The sequence below is a fragment of the Neomonachus schauinslandi genome, chromosome 5, assembly GCF_002201575.2.
Source record: "Neomonachus schauinslandi chromosome 5, ASM220157v2, whole genome shotgun sequence".
NCBI classification, from domain to species: Eukaryota; Metazoa; Chordata; class Mammalia; order Carnivora; family Phocidae; genus Neomonachus; species Neomonachus schauinslandi.
In genome coordinates this window covers 67,916,185-67,937,277 of record NC_058407.1, presented here as the reverse complement: position 1 = coordinate 67,937,277, position 21,093 = coordinate 67,916,185, and the positions used below count along the sequence as shown (strand labels likewise).

Below are 21,093 nucleotides of genomic sequence, written 5' to 3'. Positions count from 1 at the left end.
TGGGAATAAAATAAACAACAGATCTTAAATTTTTCAACCCAATGTAACTGACCACAGTAAACGAAGAAATATGCCCATTTTTCCATATTGATTTTCACTTTGGAAAATGTAATATATTTACTTTGTTGATATATCTTACAGACCTCATAAAAGGACCAGATAAAAATCAATAAAATAATATCCATCATGAAAGAAGAAACATGAAGTTTGTGTTGTAGTTTTTTTTTTTTTTAAAGATGTGTACAGTTAGATACTTTAGGGCAATTTAAGTAGGTTCTTTCTGTTCTGGTGACATAAATAACTGATCATTCTGGTTTCTGATCATGCACTTCCTTCTCCCTGAATATGCTTTGAGGATGCACAGGGTAGTTAGCCTTGGCACTAATAAAGCTGAGTGGCCCTCCTCCCACCTCTGTTTCAACAATAAATAGGAAAAAAAAAATGCTTCCCATTGGCCTAGGTTAAGCACATTAATATGAATGAGCCCTGGGTACAGTTGGCCAAGTGTTCCCTACTTGAATTTAATAGGCTTTACCTTGCACTGGCAGAGAGTACACTCGGTGCCGTGTTTGATCCAAGAGGACCCAGTGAAGCGAACCACGTTCATCTCATCCAGGCAAGTTTTGGTGATGTCATTACGAATGGTGTCGGCCTGGCAAGGGTCAGTGACACAGCGCCGGCAGCACTCATTCTCTGGGAGGACACTGAATTCACATTCCACTTCTGGGCAAGGCAGAGGCCAACAGTCAACTTCCCCTTGCTGTAAGGAAAGCAGATGCACCAGGGCAGGGAGAAAGGAAGTGAGGGCGTGGAGGGAGGCACAGTGGAGGGAGCACAGTGTTTACTGAATACTCAGTTTATTTGATGGATATTTATACTCACACCTTCAAAGCCATGAATCTTGCAGGGAATCTACAAAAGTCCTATCAGAGTGCTGAGGTCTATACTGCAGCTGGATTTTAAGAGCGTTCAAGGATTAAACAAGAACAATGAACAAAAGCAAAACCCTTTCCCTTAAAACAATCAAATTTGCATGCTCTTATCTTTTCCCTGACAGAAGAATTATTTACTATGGAAGAACGTTTTACTTAAATTTTTACATATTAGGTGCTTTTTTCATTCTTTTGATTATTTCCCCCCTACCTTCTCATTTATTCCCTTCTGTATAAAGAAAGTTTTGTCCATTTAGAAGAAAATCAACTGAAATATGAAGGGAATTTGGCAGGTTTTCTTTGTTCATTTATATGTTTCTCAGGTTAGGGATTTTGGAGGGAAAAAAAAAAAACAACAACTAGCTGATTTCAGGCTTCTCTATTCCACATGGGAAAATTGTGTGAACTGGATCTTTTTAAAATTTAGCTCCCACCTCTCTCCTATTTTCTTCATAATTCTGAATCTCATGGTCTTGGAGATGAAAGCAGCCTTCAGGCACAGAAACTAACCTTGTTCTTTCAATTGATTTTTGGGTTTAAAGTATAAAAAGGAAGCAACAAAAAAGCATTACCTTAAAAATATCCTCACACAAATAGAAAGGAAACTAGCCATGACTTTAAAAGTAGCATCTGGGAAACTTTCTTCTATAAAGACACATAGACCAATTTTCCTTTTCATTTACAGTCCTCAAAAGAATCAAGAAGCTTGGTCAAATGAGAAAAGATGGGTGTTTTCCTGATCAAGTCTTTATTTTCTTTTTTCCTATTGTTTCCAGTAGAAGTTTTGTAAATATATACATTCAACTCTAATATTCTAATAAGTATTTATTGCAAATCCATACCATGTGTAAAACAGGGTGCCCACTAGAATAGTATTGATGGTAAAAATATTTAGAAGGAGAAAAAGTGTCATTTTTTGTTTTTGTTTCTGTTTTTTTAAGTCTGAGCATGACCGATAGAAATGGATTAACAAAAGTTCTGCTTGGACAAAAAAATTACATTTTTCACAAATGCTGTTCTGCTTATAATGGTGTGTGAGTGAACCTAAGCTGAATGGGATTGGGGATGCTAGGAGAGTCTGTTCTTCTTCGGAGCTCTGGAAAGACATGCACGACATGCCGTCCAACATTTACTCCGAACGTGCCTTCACAGGTCCTGACCGCGTGCCCGCCATCTTGTCATCCTAACCGGGCTCACTTTTTGTAACCACCAGCGCCACGGCCAGGTAGGGGCTGAGAACTGGCGGATGTGGGAGGGCAAGACTGTCTCCCTCGTTAGATTCTGGGCCGGAACTTCCCCCGCACTTCCTGTAGCTAAACTTACCAAACAGCGACACTGCTGGCAGTCCTGGACCCAGGTGTCACCACTATTGTATAAGGTTTCCCCATTTTGATGGAGGCACTGACTGCTAAGCCTTGGGTCACATTCAGGGCAGCAAAAAAGATCAACCGTGGGATTCTCGCAGTCACAGACCATCCGACGACACATTACGAATCCATTCTGTATGAGAAAGAAGAAAGCAGTTACCAAAGCCCTCCCTTTCTCAATATACTACATCAGTGTAATAGCTTTAGAGTTACATTTTGTAGCTAACACCCAGAAATTACCCAAGCTGGAGAACTTCCAATTTCCTTTCCAAACACTGCTTGACCAGCAAATTTTCAGAAATGACCGGTATGAAATAACCACTACACATCCTTATGTATATATGAATGTGGGTAATGTACATGTAAATGTACATGTAAATATACATGCACTTGTTTATTAGTATAGTAATTAGAATACTACCTATAGTAATTAGAATACTACCTTGTTTTATGTGAGGGCATGTGCATTTATATTTAATAGTCAACAAGCTGGGGAGGGTATGTGCTATGGTGAGCGCTGTGAATTGTGTAAGACTGTTGAATCACAGATCTGTACCTCTGAAACAAATAATACGTTATATGTTAAAAAAAGAAGAAGAAGAAGAAGATAGCAGGAGGGGAAGAATGAAGGGGGGGAAATTGCAGTGGGAGATGAACCATGAGAGACTATGGACTCTGAAAAACAAACTGAAGGTTCTAGAGGGGAGGGGGGTGGGGGGGATGGGTTAGCCTGGTGATGGGTATAAAAGACGCCATGTTCTGCATGGAGCACTGGGTGTTATACACAAACAATGAATCATGGAACACTACATCAAAAACTAATGATGTAATGTATGGTGATTAACATAACATAATAAAAAAAATAGTCAACAAGCTTTACCTATTGTTAAGTTTATGGAATATATTAGACCTTAAGTTTGTATGCAAACTGTTTTCAATTTCTTTCATAATAATTGAGCCCTTCATACAGAGTGTTATTTATCTAACTATAAATTAAGTCTCTATCATCGACTGGGTAAATAAAGTGGAACATCCCTTTAAAACTGAAACACAGTCTAAATAGATCGTTTTCACTTGTAGGCCAAAGTATGTCCATTCTGGCTTTGTTTATGCATTCATTCAAATATGATATTGTTACTATGGAAGCACTAGCATAGTTAGCAGCAAAGTTTTATCAACATGTGCAGATAAATGCATTGTGGCATTTCCATAGGATGGAATACTATTCAGCAATAAAAAGGAATGGGTTACTGACATATGTAATTAATATAAATGAATGCTGAAAACATAATGCCAAGAGAAAGAAGCCAGACCAAAAAAAAAAAAGTATGTACTATATGTACTACCTACTATAGAAGGCTCTAGAAAATACAAATCTAACCTACAGTGACCCAAATCAGTGTTTTCCTTCAGGCTGACGGTATGGGACTACCTACGAAAAGACAGAGACAACATTACGAGCAGATGAAAATGTCCTTTTACACTAACTGTGATAGTGATTAAGTAGATGCATGCCATTTGTCTAAGCTCATCAAGCTGTACATTTAAAACATATGCAAATTACACCCCAATAAAAATGATTAAAGTGTTTTATTTATACCAACCTGACATGAACACACAGAGCACCGGTCATTTTCCAACACCCAAATCTGACCATTGTGCTTAATTTTTCCGTCATGGATGCAGTCCCCTGTGCAGTTCTTTCCATGAGGACATCGGCAATCATATCCACCATCCAAGTTAAAGCAAATGGTATCATTGGCACAGCTATGCCTCCCGGTCCCACACTCATCGATATCTACAGCCAAGAAAAGGCAGCCGGCAATGTGCTTAGGATATGCTCGGTTTCAAACAACTGCAATCAGGCAAGTTGTGTCCTAATACAAAGCATTCAACTGTAAATTAATTTTCATCTTACTGGCGTGCATTTCCTATTAAATGCTGACTAAAGCAATGTTAATGATCCAGGGATTTCACAGGAACACATTATCATGCTTGACTTCAAACACCAGATAACCTTGGTTAGATTCTCCACTTTTGTATCTCTGTAAATACCATTAGGCTTTATGGAACACATATTTTTTGAAAGTAAGAAGAGAACTCAATCTATCAAACAAAAAGCAGTGGCAGTTGAAATCCTAAAAGTGCCTTTGAGTTTTTATTGGGAAAATCATCCTCAAATGTTAAAATGCTGCTTACCCCAAATCCTTTCTTAGTGGGAGATGAAATGGCATGGGGCCTCCGAGGCATTTTTATTCAGCTTCAAGCATCCACCCGTCACCCCTGTGTAAGCTCCTCCCAGAGTTTCGCCCAGGTGAGGGCATTCTTCCCATAGTCAGGCATTTTTGTACTGTCCTCACACACTGCCCACCCCCCACCCCGCCCCGCCACAGAGGGCAAGTGACCACCAGCAATTACCATCTCGCTCACAAATCATCTCCCACTTCTTAACTTTTCCATTTCAGACAATCATTTTGGCTCCTGCCTGACTCAACTGTCAAGGACACATTCCTCACCTGACCTCACCTAGTCCATGGCAATCACAGCCTACAGCATTTTCATACAGATGAAAAGAAAACATATCTTGACCCACAGATCAGGTCCTTAAGAAGAGATGTGATTCATTTTATTTAGCCCCATAATTTAAAGGTCACAAGCCCAAATACATTTCAGGGATATTGTATGAGTGGCAGTAAGCAGTTATCTCCTACTTCATCTGTTTCCTCTGAGTAAAGGTCAAGAAAGAAAGAATTAAATCACAGCAGAAGAAGTGGGTTAGAGAGAAGATGGAATGGATAGCTTTTCACCAGGGGAACTGTATACTGATTTTCTTAGAAAATTTTATTTTATTATTTTTTAAAGAGTTTATTTATTTATTTATTTGACAGAGTGAGAGATAGCGAGATCAGGAACACAAGCAGGGGGAGTGGGAGAGGGAGAAGCAGGCTTCCAGCAGAGCAGGGAACCCGATGTGGGGCTCGATTCCAGGACCCTGAGATCATGACCTGAGCTGAAGGCAGACGCTTAATGACTGAGCCACCCAGGCGTCCCATGATTTTCTTAGAAAATTTTAAAGATAGACTTTAGTAGATAACGTTTCTTAAATGGTTTGGTTTCAACATTATAGAAGACGTGGCCCAGTCAAGGTTATATTTTAGCCATATTTAAATTCTTAAATATTAAGTTCTGTCATATATGCATTCCTCAAAATGAGCCATATAATATATTTCTCTCTATTTGCCTTGATTTTGATCAATTACACCTCAACAAGACCAATGAATTAACACAATGGCTGAAAGATTTTTGTTATAACTATAGTGAACACATTATTATAGCCTGATTTGTCAAGGATAATACAGTTATAATTATAGAGTATGATCAAAAGCAGAACTGTTAGTGAGCATGAGGATATATTTCACATTTTTAAACATTGATATATATATATAAATTATATATATTTATAACAACTATATATAAATAGATTTGTTCAGGTCAGAGAAATTTGGCTGATGCTATTTAGAGAAAGAGGATCAAGAAGTGAAATTTTATAAAATAGCTCTATATTTAATCTACTCAGAATAATAAAGTATATTGATGACTTGATCTTCATTTCCTATTAAATATTATTATAATTAGGAACTATAATAAACAGGAAAAACATTAACCATAGTTATTTGGTCTCTTTGACCACAAACTGTACAAATATTTCTTACTACATAACCCTTTAAATATCCACTATACGAATATTATTCCGTTAATGGCAATGACTGGATTTTTACAATCATTTCATTTTGCTTGACATTTAAAATAAAAGCTCTGCTGTCAGGTAATGCATTTTTTTTTCTTAAAGGCAGAGACAATCCTTGGATTTGCTGCAGAAGACAAAGAAGAGGTGTCCAGCCACAAAAGGAACACGTGCTCTGAAATCAAGTACGTTTACAATAAAGAATTAGAGTAATAAGTTACTTACAACAATGGTTGATATATACTTGTCATACCTGGAGAAATGTGTAGGCAGAAAATCATTATGAACCAATGATTACCTTTTGCTATACAATGGGATTTGAATTAATTTGAATTCATCTCCCCCCCCGCACCTCCCGCCCCCCCACCCCCCGCTTGTTATCTACACTGGTTTCCCAATGCAGAGACTATTCTCAATTGAATGGTAGTACAGAGTTTTGGAATTCATTGTTACATATAGTTTTATTATAATGTAAAATTCCTAAATTAAATACACACAAGGAGTGTATATTCTGCTTTGAAAAACCTACTATGATATATAAAAATTCCAACTTTAAAAATACTGGTAACTCCTTTAGTGAGTTATTGAAGAAATAATGTTGCTAAATCCAATGGCCAAGTCTCATTTCAGATCTAACTTATCTAGCAGCAGCATTTATGCAGTTCATTCTCCCTCCCTAATAAATTTTCTTTACTTGCTTCCTATCACATTGATAGCTCTTTCTGGATATTTCTCCTGCCCACATACACACCTAGTGGCAATTAAACTATGAATAAGATTTGGCCAAGCTACAGGAGGTAAAGAGTGGTCTAGGCAGAGATACGGGTGTACTTGAAAGCCCAAAGTTTAGAGTCAGCAAGATGTGTTAGAAGGAATGAGTTGAATGTCCAAGAGGAACAGAGTAGTTAGACAGTGAGCTGAAGAGGTACTCAGGGCCCAAGTAAAGGTCATGTTAAGAAATCTGAACTTCAGGGGCGCCTGGGTGGCACAGTCAGTTAAACGTTTGACTCTTGGTTTCGGCTCAGGTCACAATCTCATGGGTCATGATCTCATGAGTCATGAGATTGAGCCTAGCATTGGGTTCCACACTCAGTGTGGAGTCTGCTTGAGTTTCTCTCTCCCTCTTCCTCTGCTCCTCCCCTGCATATTCTCTCTCTCTCAGTCTCAAATAAATAAATCTTAAAAAAAAAAAAGAAATCTGTATTTCATCATAAAGAGAATAAAATGTCATTTTAGGGAATTGCAAAAAAAAATCATAATCAGATTTTTTTAAGAAAGATTCCTTTTGCTTCATTTTGGAAAAGGGATTTGAGTGGATTAGAATTCATAGCCAGGAGATCAATTAATAGGCTGTTTCCGTAGTCCAGGCAAGCAATGGTCATATAACAAAAGCAAAAACTTACATAGTTGTTGGTATGTGCCCAATTCTAAGTGCTTTCATATGATTTATTTAATCCTCACAACAACTGGAGGGTACAGTTATTCTCCCCATTTTATAGATCAGGAAGTTGCAGCATAGAAGTGTTGCGTAACTTTCCCAAGGTCTGGCAAGGTACAGAGAGTCCAGGCAAGAATCCAAGCGGTCAGGCTTAAAGTCTGTGCTTGTAAGCACATTGTTGTACTGACTGTTAGCAGTGGAGAGATGCACAGAAAGAAACGATGGGGAGAGAATCTTCCAAAATAGAAAAAACAAAGATAAAGCAACTTAGTGATTTGTTAGCTTCAAAGATTAGGGAGAGGAAGTGGTCTTGAATGACGTTTAGATTTCTGGCTTGGAAAATTTGGCTGATGCTATTTAGAGAAAGAAGAGCAAGATTTCACTGTGGAGTGAAAGTGGGTGGCAAGATGAGGAAAGTCATGAGTTAGTTTAGGACATGTTGAATTACACTTTCCTCTGGGCTTCCAAGTAGAGCTGTCCAGTAAATAATTGGATATATGGGTCTGGAATTGAGAATATAGAACTGGGCCCAAATATGGATTTGGTGAAACTATATTTTCATCATTTCCTTTCTCAGAAATAGTCCTTTAGAGTCAAGTTCAAATTTCTTAGAAAGGCATTGAAAGCTACTTCTTTTGTTCATCTCTCTTTCCCTTTCTCAACTTGTTAATAATCATATCATACTCAAAGTCCTAATACAAATGCTAGACACTAAAGCCTTTCTTGTTCCCAAACAGGAAATCATTTCTTCTTTTTTTTCCTAACAGCTCTAAATTTATATTTTTCTCAAGTATTTGTTATTTTCAGCCTTGTAGCTTTCTCCTCTATTAAGAAAGTCACTACACTCTATCTTGTGTGACAGTTGTTGTACATATCTTATCTCTCCCCCTAACCGAGAGCGGTGGCCCCACCTCCTTCATGTTTCTATGCAGCAGATGCCGGCAAATCCCGTAAGGTACTTGGAACTACTTGTTGAGGTGAATTGGATTCACTTCATTTTTGTCCTTTTTCTTGATTTAGGTTAAGAATTTACAATATTTGGATTGTAAAGATGCTATCCTATAAACATTATTTTTTTGGTCTTACAAGTTCAAAAACCTCACCAAGCTAAAAAATAATCCAAAAATTAAAGCTTTGGGTGGGGGGGGGGGGAATGGGCATGTAAATAAAATATCCTTGTGTGAAAAAAATACTAGGCTTTATTCTCAGAGAGAGACATATTTTCAGGCATAGTAGAAATGATGACATGGAAAAGGAAAATGGTACTCAGGCACATTATCTAGGGATTAAATATCTATACCTCTGAGATAAATGGATGAGCAAAACAGCATATAATTTGTATGAATGCAGCTTGTAAACACGCATGTTGTAGATTATTCAACTGCAGCCTGAAAAGTAGTGAAACAGTGCACAGTTATTTATTCATGTCTCCAAATATATTTATGTATGTCTTCAGAGTAATTGTGAACCTACTGCTGTGACCTTGTCCACTTTGAAATGCCCTTTTTTAGCAACAGAAAAATGGCACCTGTTCAGATATAATCATACTCTTAAAACTGTATCCTTCTAAATACTAATATTATAATTCTACAAATCACTGAAATTATAGCAAATGGATAGGTGTTTAGAAGAAGCATTTTAGTATTTTTTTATAATACTTTTTTTTGTTTTTTTGTTTTTTTAAGGAATCCTTCAGAGCACATTGTCTTCTGAAAAAGTCGTAGCTTTTTCTGATAATCATTATAAATTCTATGGACGATAACAGTAGAATCATCTTTCCAGAGTTATATTAAAAAAAAAAAAAGATTTCCCGCTGTTTCTGTGTTTAAAGAATTTCCTTGAAAAGTCTATTTTGCATAAGCATCTCATACAATCCTTTAGTACCCCATCTTCATCTTTATCATGTGCTATTTTTTTTTAAGATTTTATTTATTTATTTGAGAGAGAGAGAATGAGAGAGAGCAAGCACATGAGAGGGGGGAGGGTCAGAGGGAGAAGCAGACTCCCCGCCGAGCAGGGAGCCCGATGCGGGACTCGATCCCGGGACTCCAGGATCATGACCTGAGCCGAAGGCAGTCGCTTAACCAACTGAGCCACCCAGGCGGCCCCTATCATGTGCTATTTTAATGCCTAGTTTAATTTTCCTTGTTACTTTCTGAACACTCATGAGTGCACTATGTTTTTTCATTCTGTCCTGATCACTACTTTATATATTTAGTTCTAACATAGGACTATATCTACTATATATCTTACTATATATCTACTTCTAACAGAGGTTATGTTCCTAATGTACTTCTGATTAAATATTATGTGTGTATCTATGTATCTATCTATCTCAATTTTTATCCATCTCAATCTTTTTCAATGGACAAATCAATACATTATCTACAATGTGACAAGCACTGTCCTAGGCACTGGTGGTTGACAAGCACAAAAAATCTATGACTCTTCAAGCTTACATTCTATAGAAGATAATAAGCAAGTAAACACATAATATATGCAATCATTTCAGGAGAACTTATAATTTCTATGAAGAAAAGTAAAGCAAGGTAAATGAAGAGTGTCAGAGAAGGATGCTGTTTTAAGTTGGGAGTCTAGGAGAAGCCATTTTGGACGAAATCTGAATTATAGGAAAGAAAAATGCAAAGATCTGGGGAAAGACATTCCAAACAAAAAGAAGACCATATGAGAATATGAGCATATACCAGTTTGGTATATTTGTGAAATGGCAAGAAAGCCAAGTACCCATATCATGTAGACCCTTGTAAGCCATTGTTGGGGTTTGGATTTTACTCTGAAGAGAGATGGAAAGGCTCCAGGCATTGGAACAAAATTGGAGCATGCTCTTACTACTTCTGATTTTAAGAAATCATTCTGAGTGCTATAGAAAAAAAGACTCTAAGGGAGTCAAAGGTGGAAGTAGGGAGACCAGTTTGGAGAAAGCGACACTAGTCCAGACAGAAGATAATGACGGCTTAGACCAACATGGTAACAATAGACATGGTGAGAAGTGGTAAGACTGGGAATATATTTCGAAATCAAAATTATGAGACTTGTTGATATATTGGCTATGAAGTACAAAGAAAAGAAAGAAACAATGACTCCAAAATGTTGGTCTGGGCCAGTATGTTTTGGGGCCTGTAGGAATTACAGAGTAGATCAAGAGTTGTATTTTAGTCATTAAGTCTGAGTTGTCTTTTGGAAATCCAAGTTAGATACCCAGTAGGCAACGAGATATATGAATCTACAACTAGGGAAAAGGTCTGAAATAGCAATATATAAATAGCATTTTAAACTATGGAACTGGTTGATTTAGTTTGAGAATGGATAGAGAAGATTGCCAACCGCCCTCTGGTGCTTGAACATGTAGTCCTCTGGAGAGGGAAAGGAGAGGCCTATAGGCTAAGAGAAAGACAGGAGAGAGTGTCGTCCCCAAAGCCAAGTGAAGAAAGTTGTTCTGAGAGGAAGAAAAGATCGACTAGCTCAAATGCTTGAGTTGTCAAGCAAAGTGACAGTAACCAAGTGGTGGATTTGGCAAGATGGAAATTGTTAGTAATCTTGAAAGGAAAGCATTCAATGGGGCAGTGGGACTAAAGTGTTGTTGGAAGCAAGAGAATGGAGATAACAAATATAAAAGACTCTTTCAAAGAGTTCTGTTCTAAAAGGGAGCAGAAAAATGGGGGAAATGTTTGAACAATCAGGTGATATCAAGGGAAGTTACTTCTTTTTTTACTTTTTGCTTGTTTTTATTTATTTTTTATTTTTTTAAAGATTTTATTTATTTATTTGAGAGAGAGAATGAGATAGAGAGAGAGAGCATGAGAGGGGGGAGGGTCAGAGGGAGAAGCAGACTCCCCGCTGAGCAAGGAGCCCGATGCGGACTCGATCCCAGGACTCCAGGATCATGACCTGAGCCGAAGGCAGTTGCTTAACCAACTGAGCCACCCAGGCATCCCTTTGCTTGTTTTTTTTTTTTTTTTTTAAGATGGGTGCTACTCCAGGCTGTTTGTATGCTGATGAGAATGATGCAGCAGAAAAAGAGTATTTATCATATGGAAGAGAAAGTGGATAGTCCAAAGGCAAAGACCTCAAGCAGGTGAGAGGAGGTGCGTCGTAAGGTACTATGGAGGGTTTAATTTTTGATGGGAGAAATGAAACTTAATTCAGTGAAACAGGAGGGAAGGGAAAGCAGCAGTTACAGATATAAATCAGAGTAAAGCTAGTATAGCTCCTGGGGCAAAAGTGCTTCTGTTTTCTCGGTTAATTAAGCAGCAGGGCCATCAACAGAATGAAGAGAAAGGAGGTGGTACCTAAGATTTGAGGAGATTAGAGAAGGTATGAAATGGCTGTATTGGAGAGTTGCAGGGGAAAGTAACTAAGGGAAAAAAATTTGAATGCTGGGTAAAGCGGATGGCCCTTGCAGGAGGAAGTGTATAAGCTAGTCCCCAGTGAACCTCACCATTTACTCTTCATGCCCTTGAATGTGGGCTGGCTAGACCTACTGACTCACTTCTAACAAACAGAATGCAAGGAATGGATGAAATGGCACATCTGCGATTAAGTTATAAAAGTTATTAAGTTATCCAAGCAAGCACTGGCTCTGCTTGGATTTCTTACTCTCGGGAAAGCCAGCTCCCATGTCTTGAGGCAACCCTGGGGAGTGGTTCCTGTGTTAAGGAAACCAGTCCTGCCAAGAGGCACATGAGCCATCTTGGAAGCAGAGTCTCCCCGAGCGTCCCACCCCACTCCCACCCCAGACAAGTCTGCAAGATGAAACCACACGCCTGACCAACAACTTGACTGCAACCTCATGAGAAACCGTGAACCCAGAGGCCTCCAGCTAAGCTGTGCACGGATTCCTCACCCACAGAAACTGTCAGATAATTTTTGTTGTTTTTAGCTGCTAAGTTTTGGGGGTAATTTGTTATGCATCAATAGATAACTAAGACAGCCCTCTTGAGATTTGCAGTCATAAACTTCAAAGACAGTGAGTACCACTGGAAATGTAAAGTGAGTAGTTGGCAGAGGTATGTGTTTTTTCTCTTCACATTCTGATGCACAGAAAGGGTGTGCAAGGGTACCGAGCAAAACGAAACACAGGTTCCCCCTGGGGAAGCGGAACGGATGGCGAAGGAGAGGGATGAAGTTAAGATGCATTTTCAGCTTTAATCTATGTATTTGTGTGTGACTTGAATTATTGATAATCAGCTTATATTCATTCTTTGTGTGTGTAACTTAAAGTAAAAGACAATCTTAACAAAAAGGTAGCACTTTTAAACAAACAAACAAAAAAAGTAGACTTCTCCCCCTTGAAAAAAGTAGCTTATCAGGGAAGTGCAAAATCACACTGATTTGCCTCTTGATGAGCAATCCATGGTTCCCGGCATTCTCTACAGGGCCAGAAGGATTCACTCTGGGACATTCAGGAAGGCAAGGCAAAGCCCTCAGACCACAGTTAAGTGGTTATTTGCAAATGCCAGGTTTTAGCTCCTGGTAAGGCAACAGCATTTCCATTCCCATGCAAAAAAATCCAGATGAACCCTCTGCTTAAGGCCCAGAGCTCTGCAGCTGCCAGCAAAGTGCAAAGTGCACTGGAAACATCCATCACCCAAGTCCGCTTCACTTTTCTCAGTGTGAAAACCCTTTGAGGTCCAAGAATAAAAGACAGCTTATCATTTAGGTGTCAAGTACTGTTAAGTTAGATTCTCTAAGGCTTTCACTGCTGTGTCATTTTAGTCCCATTATTCTCTCAGGTTGTTAATTTATGAAGGTGTAAATACAAATGGAGAAAATTATAACTTCTTGAGGTTTGCTCTGTGTTCCGTTCCTGTGCCAAACTTCTGATGGCAAATCCTTTCAGTCTGGGTGGTTTCCCTGGCAATTATTCATGAGGCTTTGTATAGCCTGCCTGCTTTCTAAAAACCATGCCCTTTAAAGGGGGCTACAGAGGGGCAGAGTTGTCAATTCACTGAAAATAATTCAAAATTAATGGTAAGTAATTAAATATGGCCTGATTAAATTTTCCACTCCTATGAGATTGAAATCTCCTCCGAAGCCAACATTCTGTATCCAACATTCAACATTCACTAAATAGCTCTTACTTTGCTAGCCAAGTGATACGTTAGGAAGAGCCCAGAGTAGCACGTACTGTGAATATTATCCTTGGCCATATCATTATCATATTTCCTCTCCCTCTATTTTCCTTCTATCTTGCTTGCCTCATCTAGTTTTTCTAGTTCTTTTCAGGTCAGCTTTTTGCCTGCTGCCATTTAAAAATCTTCTCTGATACTGTGGGTTTTTTCATTTTAAAAACACCCTTCAACAGTTGCAAATATCCAAAGAGAACTGGTTTAGTGTCACAAATTTTAAACATCTAAAGATCAATTAATTATCATAATTAGCAAGCAAAGGTTAGATTGTAACATGTTCCCAATCATCCTTGTATAAACACACAGCAAAAATCACCAATAACTTAAACATTAGATCAATGTCTACTACTTACACCTTACTGCATATTCTTCAAGTTCAAAAGGTGTTCTTAAACTCTAGTTCTTCTCTTTGTACTGACCTTCACAAGATTCTCCACTTGGTGAAAACATCCCATTGTCATGGTAGCCATCTCTGCACTCACAGTGGTACCATCCAGGCAGGTTAATGCAGTTAGCACGACTGTCACACTGAACAAAGCCATCAGAGCACTCGTCAATGTCTGTTTGGCAAAGAAAACAAAAACGGGATGTTATACAATTGCTGCTTTTCTCTGCCCCAAATGAAAAATATTCTGCTAGACAGCTACTAGATGTTTTAGTGCCAGCAAATCCTTAAAACTGAGGAAAGAGAAACTCAAGAATGTCTACTTGGTTGTTGAAAGCTATACAGAAAGAAGGTAGTGGTATTAGTAACAGGAGAGATAGCTGGATGGCTTCTCTGTTGCAGAAGTCATCCAAAATGGGTAAAATGAAGAGAAACAATCTGAGGGTCAGTTAGTGCTGCTCACCATATATTTCTCGCTCTTCTTCTCATGGCGAGGATTGCCATGTGAATGCATGAAGCCAATTAGGAAGTGGCATGTGTCACTTTAAGATGCAGCCTGTGATTCCACGTACCCTTCCCCATCACAACGACCGGCAGTCTCCAGGGGCTCTAAAGATCAGCCTGAGTCCCTGAGTGAGGGTGATGTGGGGCATATTCCTCCCCTAGTCGGGATGGACATGGAGTATGAGCAAGAAATCAAGCTTTTTGCTTTAATCCATTGAGATGTTAGGATCTTTTACTACTATAAACATAACCTACCCACCCTGACTAAAATCTCATTCATCTCCAGTAGCAATAGCAACATGCTTTATACTTTCGAGAATACATACCATCGATGTCACTTTTTAATGGCTTTCACATATATTACCTCATTCAACCCTCAAAAAAAAAAAGTCTTGCCAGGTAGATAGGGTATTGAACATATGAAAGAAAAATGAGGCAAAAGGAAATTATGGGATTTAACCAAGGTCACCTGACTTTCAGGTGTGTGTTCCTTCCTACAAGCAGACACAGGCTGAAATCGGGAAAACTGTCTAAACAAAAAGAGCTAGGTATCTTCAGTCTCACATATTTCTTCCAATGGTTTATTACTACTCCCAAATAGTGTGAGCCCTTTATTCTCCTTTTTGGGTCCAAATGGCATGCTGCCATTTAAAAATCTTATATGATGCTATGGGTTTATTCATTCAGTCTGTTAATGATGAGAATATCCAGCACCAATCCAAGTCTCTTCCTTTGCTCATAGAGGAAAAAGTAATTCCTGGAGTTGCCTTACAGAGTGCCCCCTTCTTCTGGGTGCTCTGATTGACTCAGAGCCTCATAGATGATAAGATGGTAGCACATCATCATAGCTGCCAAAAGTATCCACATGAACCCTACTTCCATCTTGACAGCCCTCTGCCATGACTGAAGATTCCACTCACCAACATCGGATAGCCCTTTCTTATATGCTTCCCACACCTCGTCTCAGTCCCTGCTGCAGTGACCAGGCATGATGGTGTCCCTCATGTTGAAGGGAAGGCCTGCTGCTTTTTAGGGTCTTCCCTCAGCTGAAGACAGTCCACTTCAGCTCCAAAGAATCTACTTCCTTCCTACTTCAGTCTCATTTAACTCCAAATTCTTGGAAGTATATATTCCTTTCATTTTCTTTTTTAAATTTCTCATTTTCTCTATTCAGTTTTGAAAGAGACAACTTTTTTGAATAAATCAATAAATAGTTTTTTTTTTTTAAGAGAAATAAGTCATCACTCATTTACTTCCTGACAAGCCCAGAGTCCCTTCACTAAAACAAGGTGCAAACCATTCTCTTAGATTAGGTAATAGGCTTGGCCTATTACCTAATATATATTAGGTAAATATATACATATTATATATATATAATATCGTTGCAAAATTTTAACATCATTTCTGAACTAAGAATGCTTTTGCCTCTGTAATTCCTCTTCTGAAGAGTTAATTCCTCCTGTCAGTAATTCCTATTGTCAAAATAATTGTTAGTGGTCAAATCAGCTAACCACTGACTTCTTGACAAATAGCTGATATGGATTGCTTCCATTTACGGAGGCCTCTTAGGCTTTATGAAACAGCCTATTTGTATTTCAGGTGCTTCCCTAACTCATGAATCTCCAATTATAAATGGGGCTAAAATGCTATGCTCATTTCAGCTTAATACAGTCTTTTCTTCTAGCCCAAATGATGCAGAAAATTGATTATGTCATTTCTTAAGTGCAGGGACAAAAAAAAAACAGGTTGGGATTTCAGCTTTAGAAGTGAGTTTATTGGAAGAAAGTCCACGAGGGGGATGTTGTAGAGCATCTCGTTTTAGAAGAATCTGGTCATTAGTGTTGGTGATTTGTAAGTAACTATTAATGGAACAGATCCTTCTCCACTGAAACAACTTTCACATGTATATTTAGCCTTTAACTTAGTCCTTTTTTATTGCCTGAACACAGTTGCGGGGTTAGCTTGGATCTCATGACATCGATATATATTTCAATTTTTACTTCTCCCTTACTTTCTCTCCTCACTCTTCCCAATCACTAGACCCGCTCCTTACTGCCTTGTGCCCACTTCTCTCTTGTACATTGCAGCACCCTCCCCTGAGCTACAAACATGCTCATTAAAGTTTAATAAGAATGCTATGCGTTATATTACTTCGTGCTCTAAAGACTGGGGATACAAACATATGCTGCACAAAATGTATTTTCCTTTTTTTAAAAAATGTACTTTCATTTCCTGTTTGTGTTATTATTTATTACTACTAAGTAGTATTTTAGAGGATGAATATGCAAATATATGCACTATTCATTAATTTGCCATTCAGTTTTTATTGAATGCCTATTATGCGCCAAGTACTAAGTACTGGGGAAACAAGGAAGCACAAAGCAGAAATAACTTCTGCCCTCACTGAGATTAATATACATCTAAATTGTGCTTTATTTTAAGAGAATTAAACTTATAAAAATCTGAATTTACAATCATATGGGACAGTGATTCCCAACAAGTCATATGTCTGGCACCAGTGGCATGTTATTTAGGTGATAATACAGGATTTTAATGGCTACGTATTTATATTTCTGAAATTTTTCCATTTATAGCAAGTGATACTAATAGTACTGTGGTGACATTATATTTAAATTTAAAAAGTGAGAGATATTACAGAAACAATATTAAGTAAATATTGGTATAAACATTATACAAATATAACAAAAATGATGAAGCTGGTATATAAATGGCTAAAGTTTTGAAAACACCAAAATACAGTATGGAGCAATTATTCACATTTCAGAAAGATTTGCTGAGTAATTCTTCATGTAGTGAAATACCTTAATTCCTTTAAAATATGACTCAATTTATAAAATACTTAGGATGTCTATGCCATGCTTCAAATTATATACTTGCTGTTATTTAGGATAGTGAAGAAAAACTAGCCAGATAATATGTAGTAGTTCATTTTACTCTTTCATGTTCCTGCTAATATTGATTTGTGTATGCAAACTTTTCTGCTTTGGTGAAAGTCAGCAGAAAATGAGTGTGCTTGAATCACTGAAGTATGTATGCACTTCCCACCAGAAGGCATGTTTGTTTGGTTCATGGTTCTAATTAAAGCCAAAGCTAAAACAAACAGCTTCATCTGTAAGCTATTTGATGGTATGTATGTTCTTAGTTATTCAGTAAATATTTAGTAAGTGAAGAATGGAGATGTGATCCACAATTTAAGAAGTAAGTATATTTTGGGGCGCCTGGGTGGCTCAGTTGGTTAAGCAGCTGCCTTCAGCTTGGGTCATGATCCCAGGGTCCTGGGATCGAGCCCCGCATTGGGCTCCCTGCTCCGCAGGGAGTCTGCTTCTCCCTCTGCCTGCCACTGCCCCTGCTTGTGCTCTTTCTCTCTCTCTCTGTCAAATAAATAAATAAAATCTTAAAAAAAAAAGTATTATTTTATCTATACACAAATTTGAATATTACTATGAGTTTTACATATAAATGACACACATATTGTGCTGCGCATTTTCAAATACGCATATATTGTGATTCATATAGAAAACAGTAAAGACAAAATTTCAAAGAATTAATTTCTTGGGTATTTTCTTTTGGTCAGCTAAAACCCAAACTTCGCATTATCTAATTGAGTTAGATACACAGGGAACAGCAGAACTAGGAGAGAAAAATGTTATTATTTCATTCCAAATGAGAACTACCAGGTTTGAACAAATTACCTTCCAAACTGAATAAAAGTATTCAAAAAGATTAGTACAGAATGTATAAGCTCATATGATTTAGTCTTGATTATAAGGATCTTAATTCTGTACTCTCTAGGTACATTATATAGAAAACTAAAAATACATTTTATGAAAACCATGATTTCATTACATATTCTGTCTTAGAAAGGAACTAGTTGGGCGCCTGGGTGGCTCAGTTGGTTAAGCGACTGCTTTCGGCTCAGGTCATGATCCTGGAGTCCCTGGATCGAGTCCCGCATCGGGCTCCCTGCTCAGCAGGGAGTCTGCTTCTCCCTCTGACCCTCCCTGTGCTCTCTCTCTCTCATTCTCTCTGTCTCAAATAAATAAATAAAATCTTAAAAAAAAAAAAAAAGAAAGGAACTAGTTCCCAGTTCCCTAGGGACAGTTAAAACTTCCTCAGTAGCAACATTTAGAACAGTCAGCTAGTGATGATATTAAAATGCTGTCCCAGAGCACAGAGAATCCAAACTCCAAATAATATTTAGCCATCCAACAGCAGTCATGAACAGTAGTCATACTCCAGGGACCAAAATCGACTTAGATAATAAAAGTGGAAGGCACTGTTGAGGATAGATTTTCTAGAAAGCACATATGTTTTGAGGTGATCATTAAAAACAAACCAACGAGCAGAAAAACAAGAAAGAAAAAGATATGAATAAAAAAAAAGCTCACACTTGTCAGTGACTTGTTTTCTTTGTCTCCCTCAGGTATGACAACACAAGAATGGATGCCTTCTAGAATGTCACACGGACCACTGCTTTCAACTGAAAATGGCTGTTGCCATCAGCATTTAAAGGGTCACTTCAGAGAATGATAAATTATTTCCTTGTAAAATTAAATATAGTTACAGAATGAGACACTTGAGTTATAAGCAACTTTTTCTCATACACAGTAAAAGTTATTTCTATCATAACATAACTAAGAATAAAAATGTGCAAATGGGGGCGCCTGGGTGGCTCAGTCGTTAAGCGTCTGCCTTCGGCTCAGGTCATGATCCCGGGGTCCCGGGATCGAGCCCCGCATCGGGCTCCCTGCTCTGCGGGAAGCCTGCTTCTCCCTCTCCCACTCCTCCTGCTTGTGTCCCTCTCTCGCTGTCTCTCTCTGTCAAATAAAAAAAAAAATGTGCAAATGTCTAGAATCACCCATGCCTAAAACAGACCCTGCTCATTAGTTTAACCTGCTCTCTTTTAAGCTAAGAGGAAACTGATTAGTTGCTACTCTATACAGAAGAAAAGAAAATCCAGTTCTTTAAAATGAGCATATTATTTTTAATGGCAAAGTTAAATAATGAGAGTTCTGTCTTTCATCCTCTTTATCATTAATAAAAACCTGACATCATTTCTCATAAAAAATATACTTGGACTATTTATATCACTGTCCTGTGCACTGGCAGTTAAATTATATTGATAAACAGCAGGCAATTAAACATCCTGAAAACAATTAATCAACTCTTGATTACCCACATGTGGATTATTTGTTTTCTAGATTATCTGCAGCATTTTTTTTTTAATCACAAGGTCATTTCCCTCTGTCTCTTGTTGAGCTTCTGGGGAGTCTGCTTTTAACATTTAGATGTGAGTGTTCAAGGAATGCAAACTCATTTAAGCATTATGTTGTTTTTAATAACTACACCAGATCAGGATATAAAATATTGTCCAAACTTTCATAACACTGATTTTTTTCATATTCATTTTTTTGAAAATAAAACAGGACAACATATGTAAATAAACTTGGAAAACCATAAAATCCTCTTCACGAGTTGGGTAATAACATTACAGATTTAGTGAAAATTATTTTCATTACGTTATAGCTCATGATCAGGAAGTTAATGACTGCTCTCAAAAAAGCATTAATACAAATACAAAACACTTAACAATATCATATCATTTAGTCCTCACTACAGCCATGTGAGATATTCTTACTCCTATGTCACAAGGAAGCCATGAGAACAAATACATTGCCCAAGCTCACACAACAGACCTGAACCCTCTCAACTGCCACGTCCAGTGCTTTCCCACATTAGGCTGCTTCTCAAGACCAACACTTGCAGAAACAGCTTCCGCTTTGAGATATCGCAGTGTATATCTTAATGTGAGTGAATTCCAGCTCTTTGGCTTGTAGATATGTAACTTTGAATATTTTGCCAAATCTCTCTGAGTTTTCTGGTTTTGAACGAGAAATAATTCTCTCTGTTACTAGTTTGCTGTTTCCTACCATTAACTATACAAGGCCTCATGGGAGTGGTACCTGGCTTATACAGGCTATTAATATGTATAAATTCCACCTGCACCTCTGAAATAAGCCTTAATAGTTTATAAAGCATGCTCACTTATGTCATTTGATTACTTGGAAAGGAGCAAAGGAAAATACAGTTTTACAAGTAGGGTTTGGATCAGAGAATGTCTTTTCTTCTGTGGACAATCACTGAAGAGTATCGGTAGAGTGATGTGATTGATCTAAGCCATACTTTGGGAGGAACAGGGTAGCACTTCTATGTTGGACAGATGGGACTGGGCAAAACTAGGGGCAGTCTCATATCCCTATGAGGATGTATATCATGATCTAGGAGAAAAGGTAATAAAGACTTGAGGGAAAGAACAGTGGAAATAGGGATAAGGAAGCATATTTTTCTCAAATGCTTATCTTCAGTCAGTGTACAAAGCCCTCTCATGTTTACTGTGTTGGTGTAAGACTGGCTAAGTTCACACTACGTATGTCCGGGGACATACCATACAGAGAAAGAAGATCAAGACAACCTGATTTTTCTTGTGGTTCCTGGGGCCTTAGTGTTTCTTTTTTTCCCTTCAGTCTTTGCCTATGCTGCCCCTACTGCTTA

The 21,093-nt window shown here is 38.0% G+C and overlaps 1 protein-coding gene across 1 annotated transcript in view; it reads right to left on the bottom strand.

The window, feature by feature from the left end:
- Positions 1 to 21,093, bottom strand: part of NELL2 (neural EGFL like 2) — a 344,834-nt gene that overhangs the window by 10,242 nt on the left and 313,499 nt on the right. Inside the window, 4 exon segments of the mRNA XM_021704922.2 lie at positions 536 to 760; positions 2,256 to 2,432; positions 3,904 to 4,097; positions 14,051 to 14,191. Coding sequence (XP_021560597.1) covers positions 536 to 760; positions 2,256 to 2,432; positions 3,904 to 4,097; positions 14,051 to 14,191 — 737 coding nt within the window.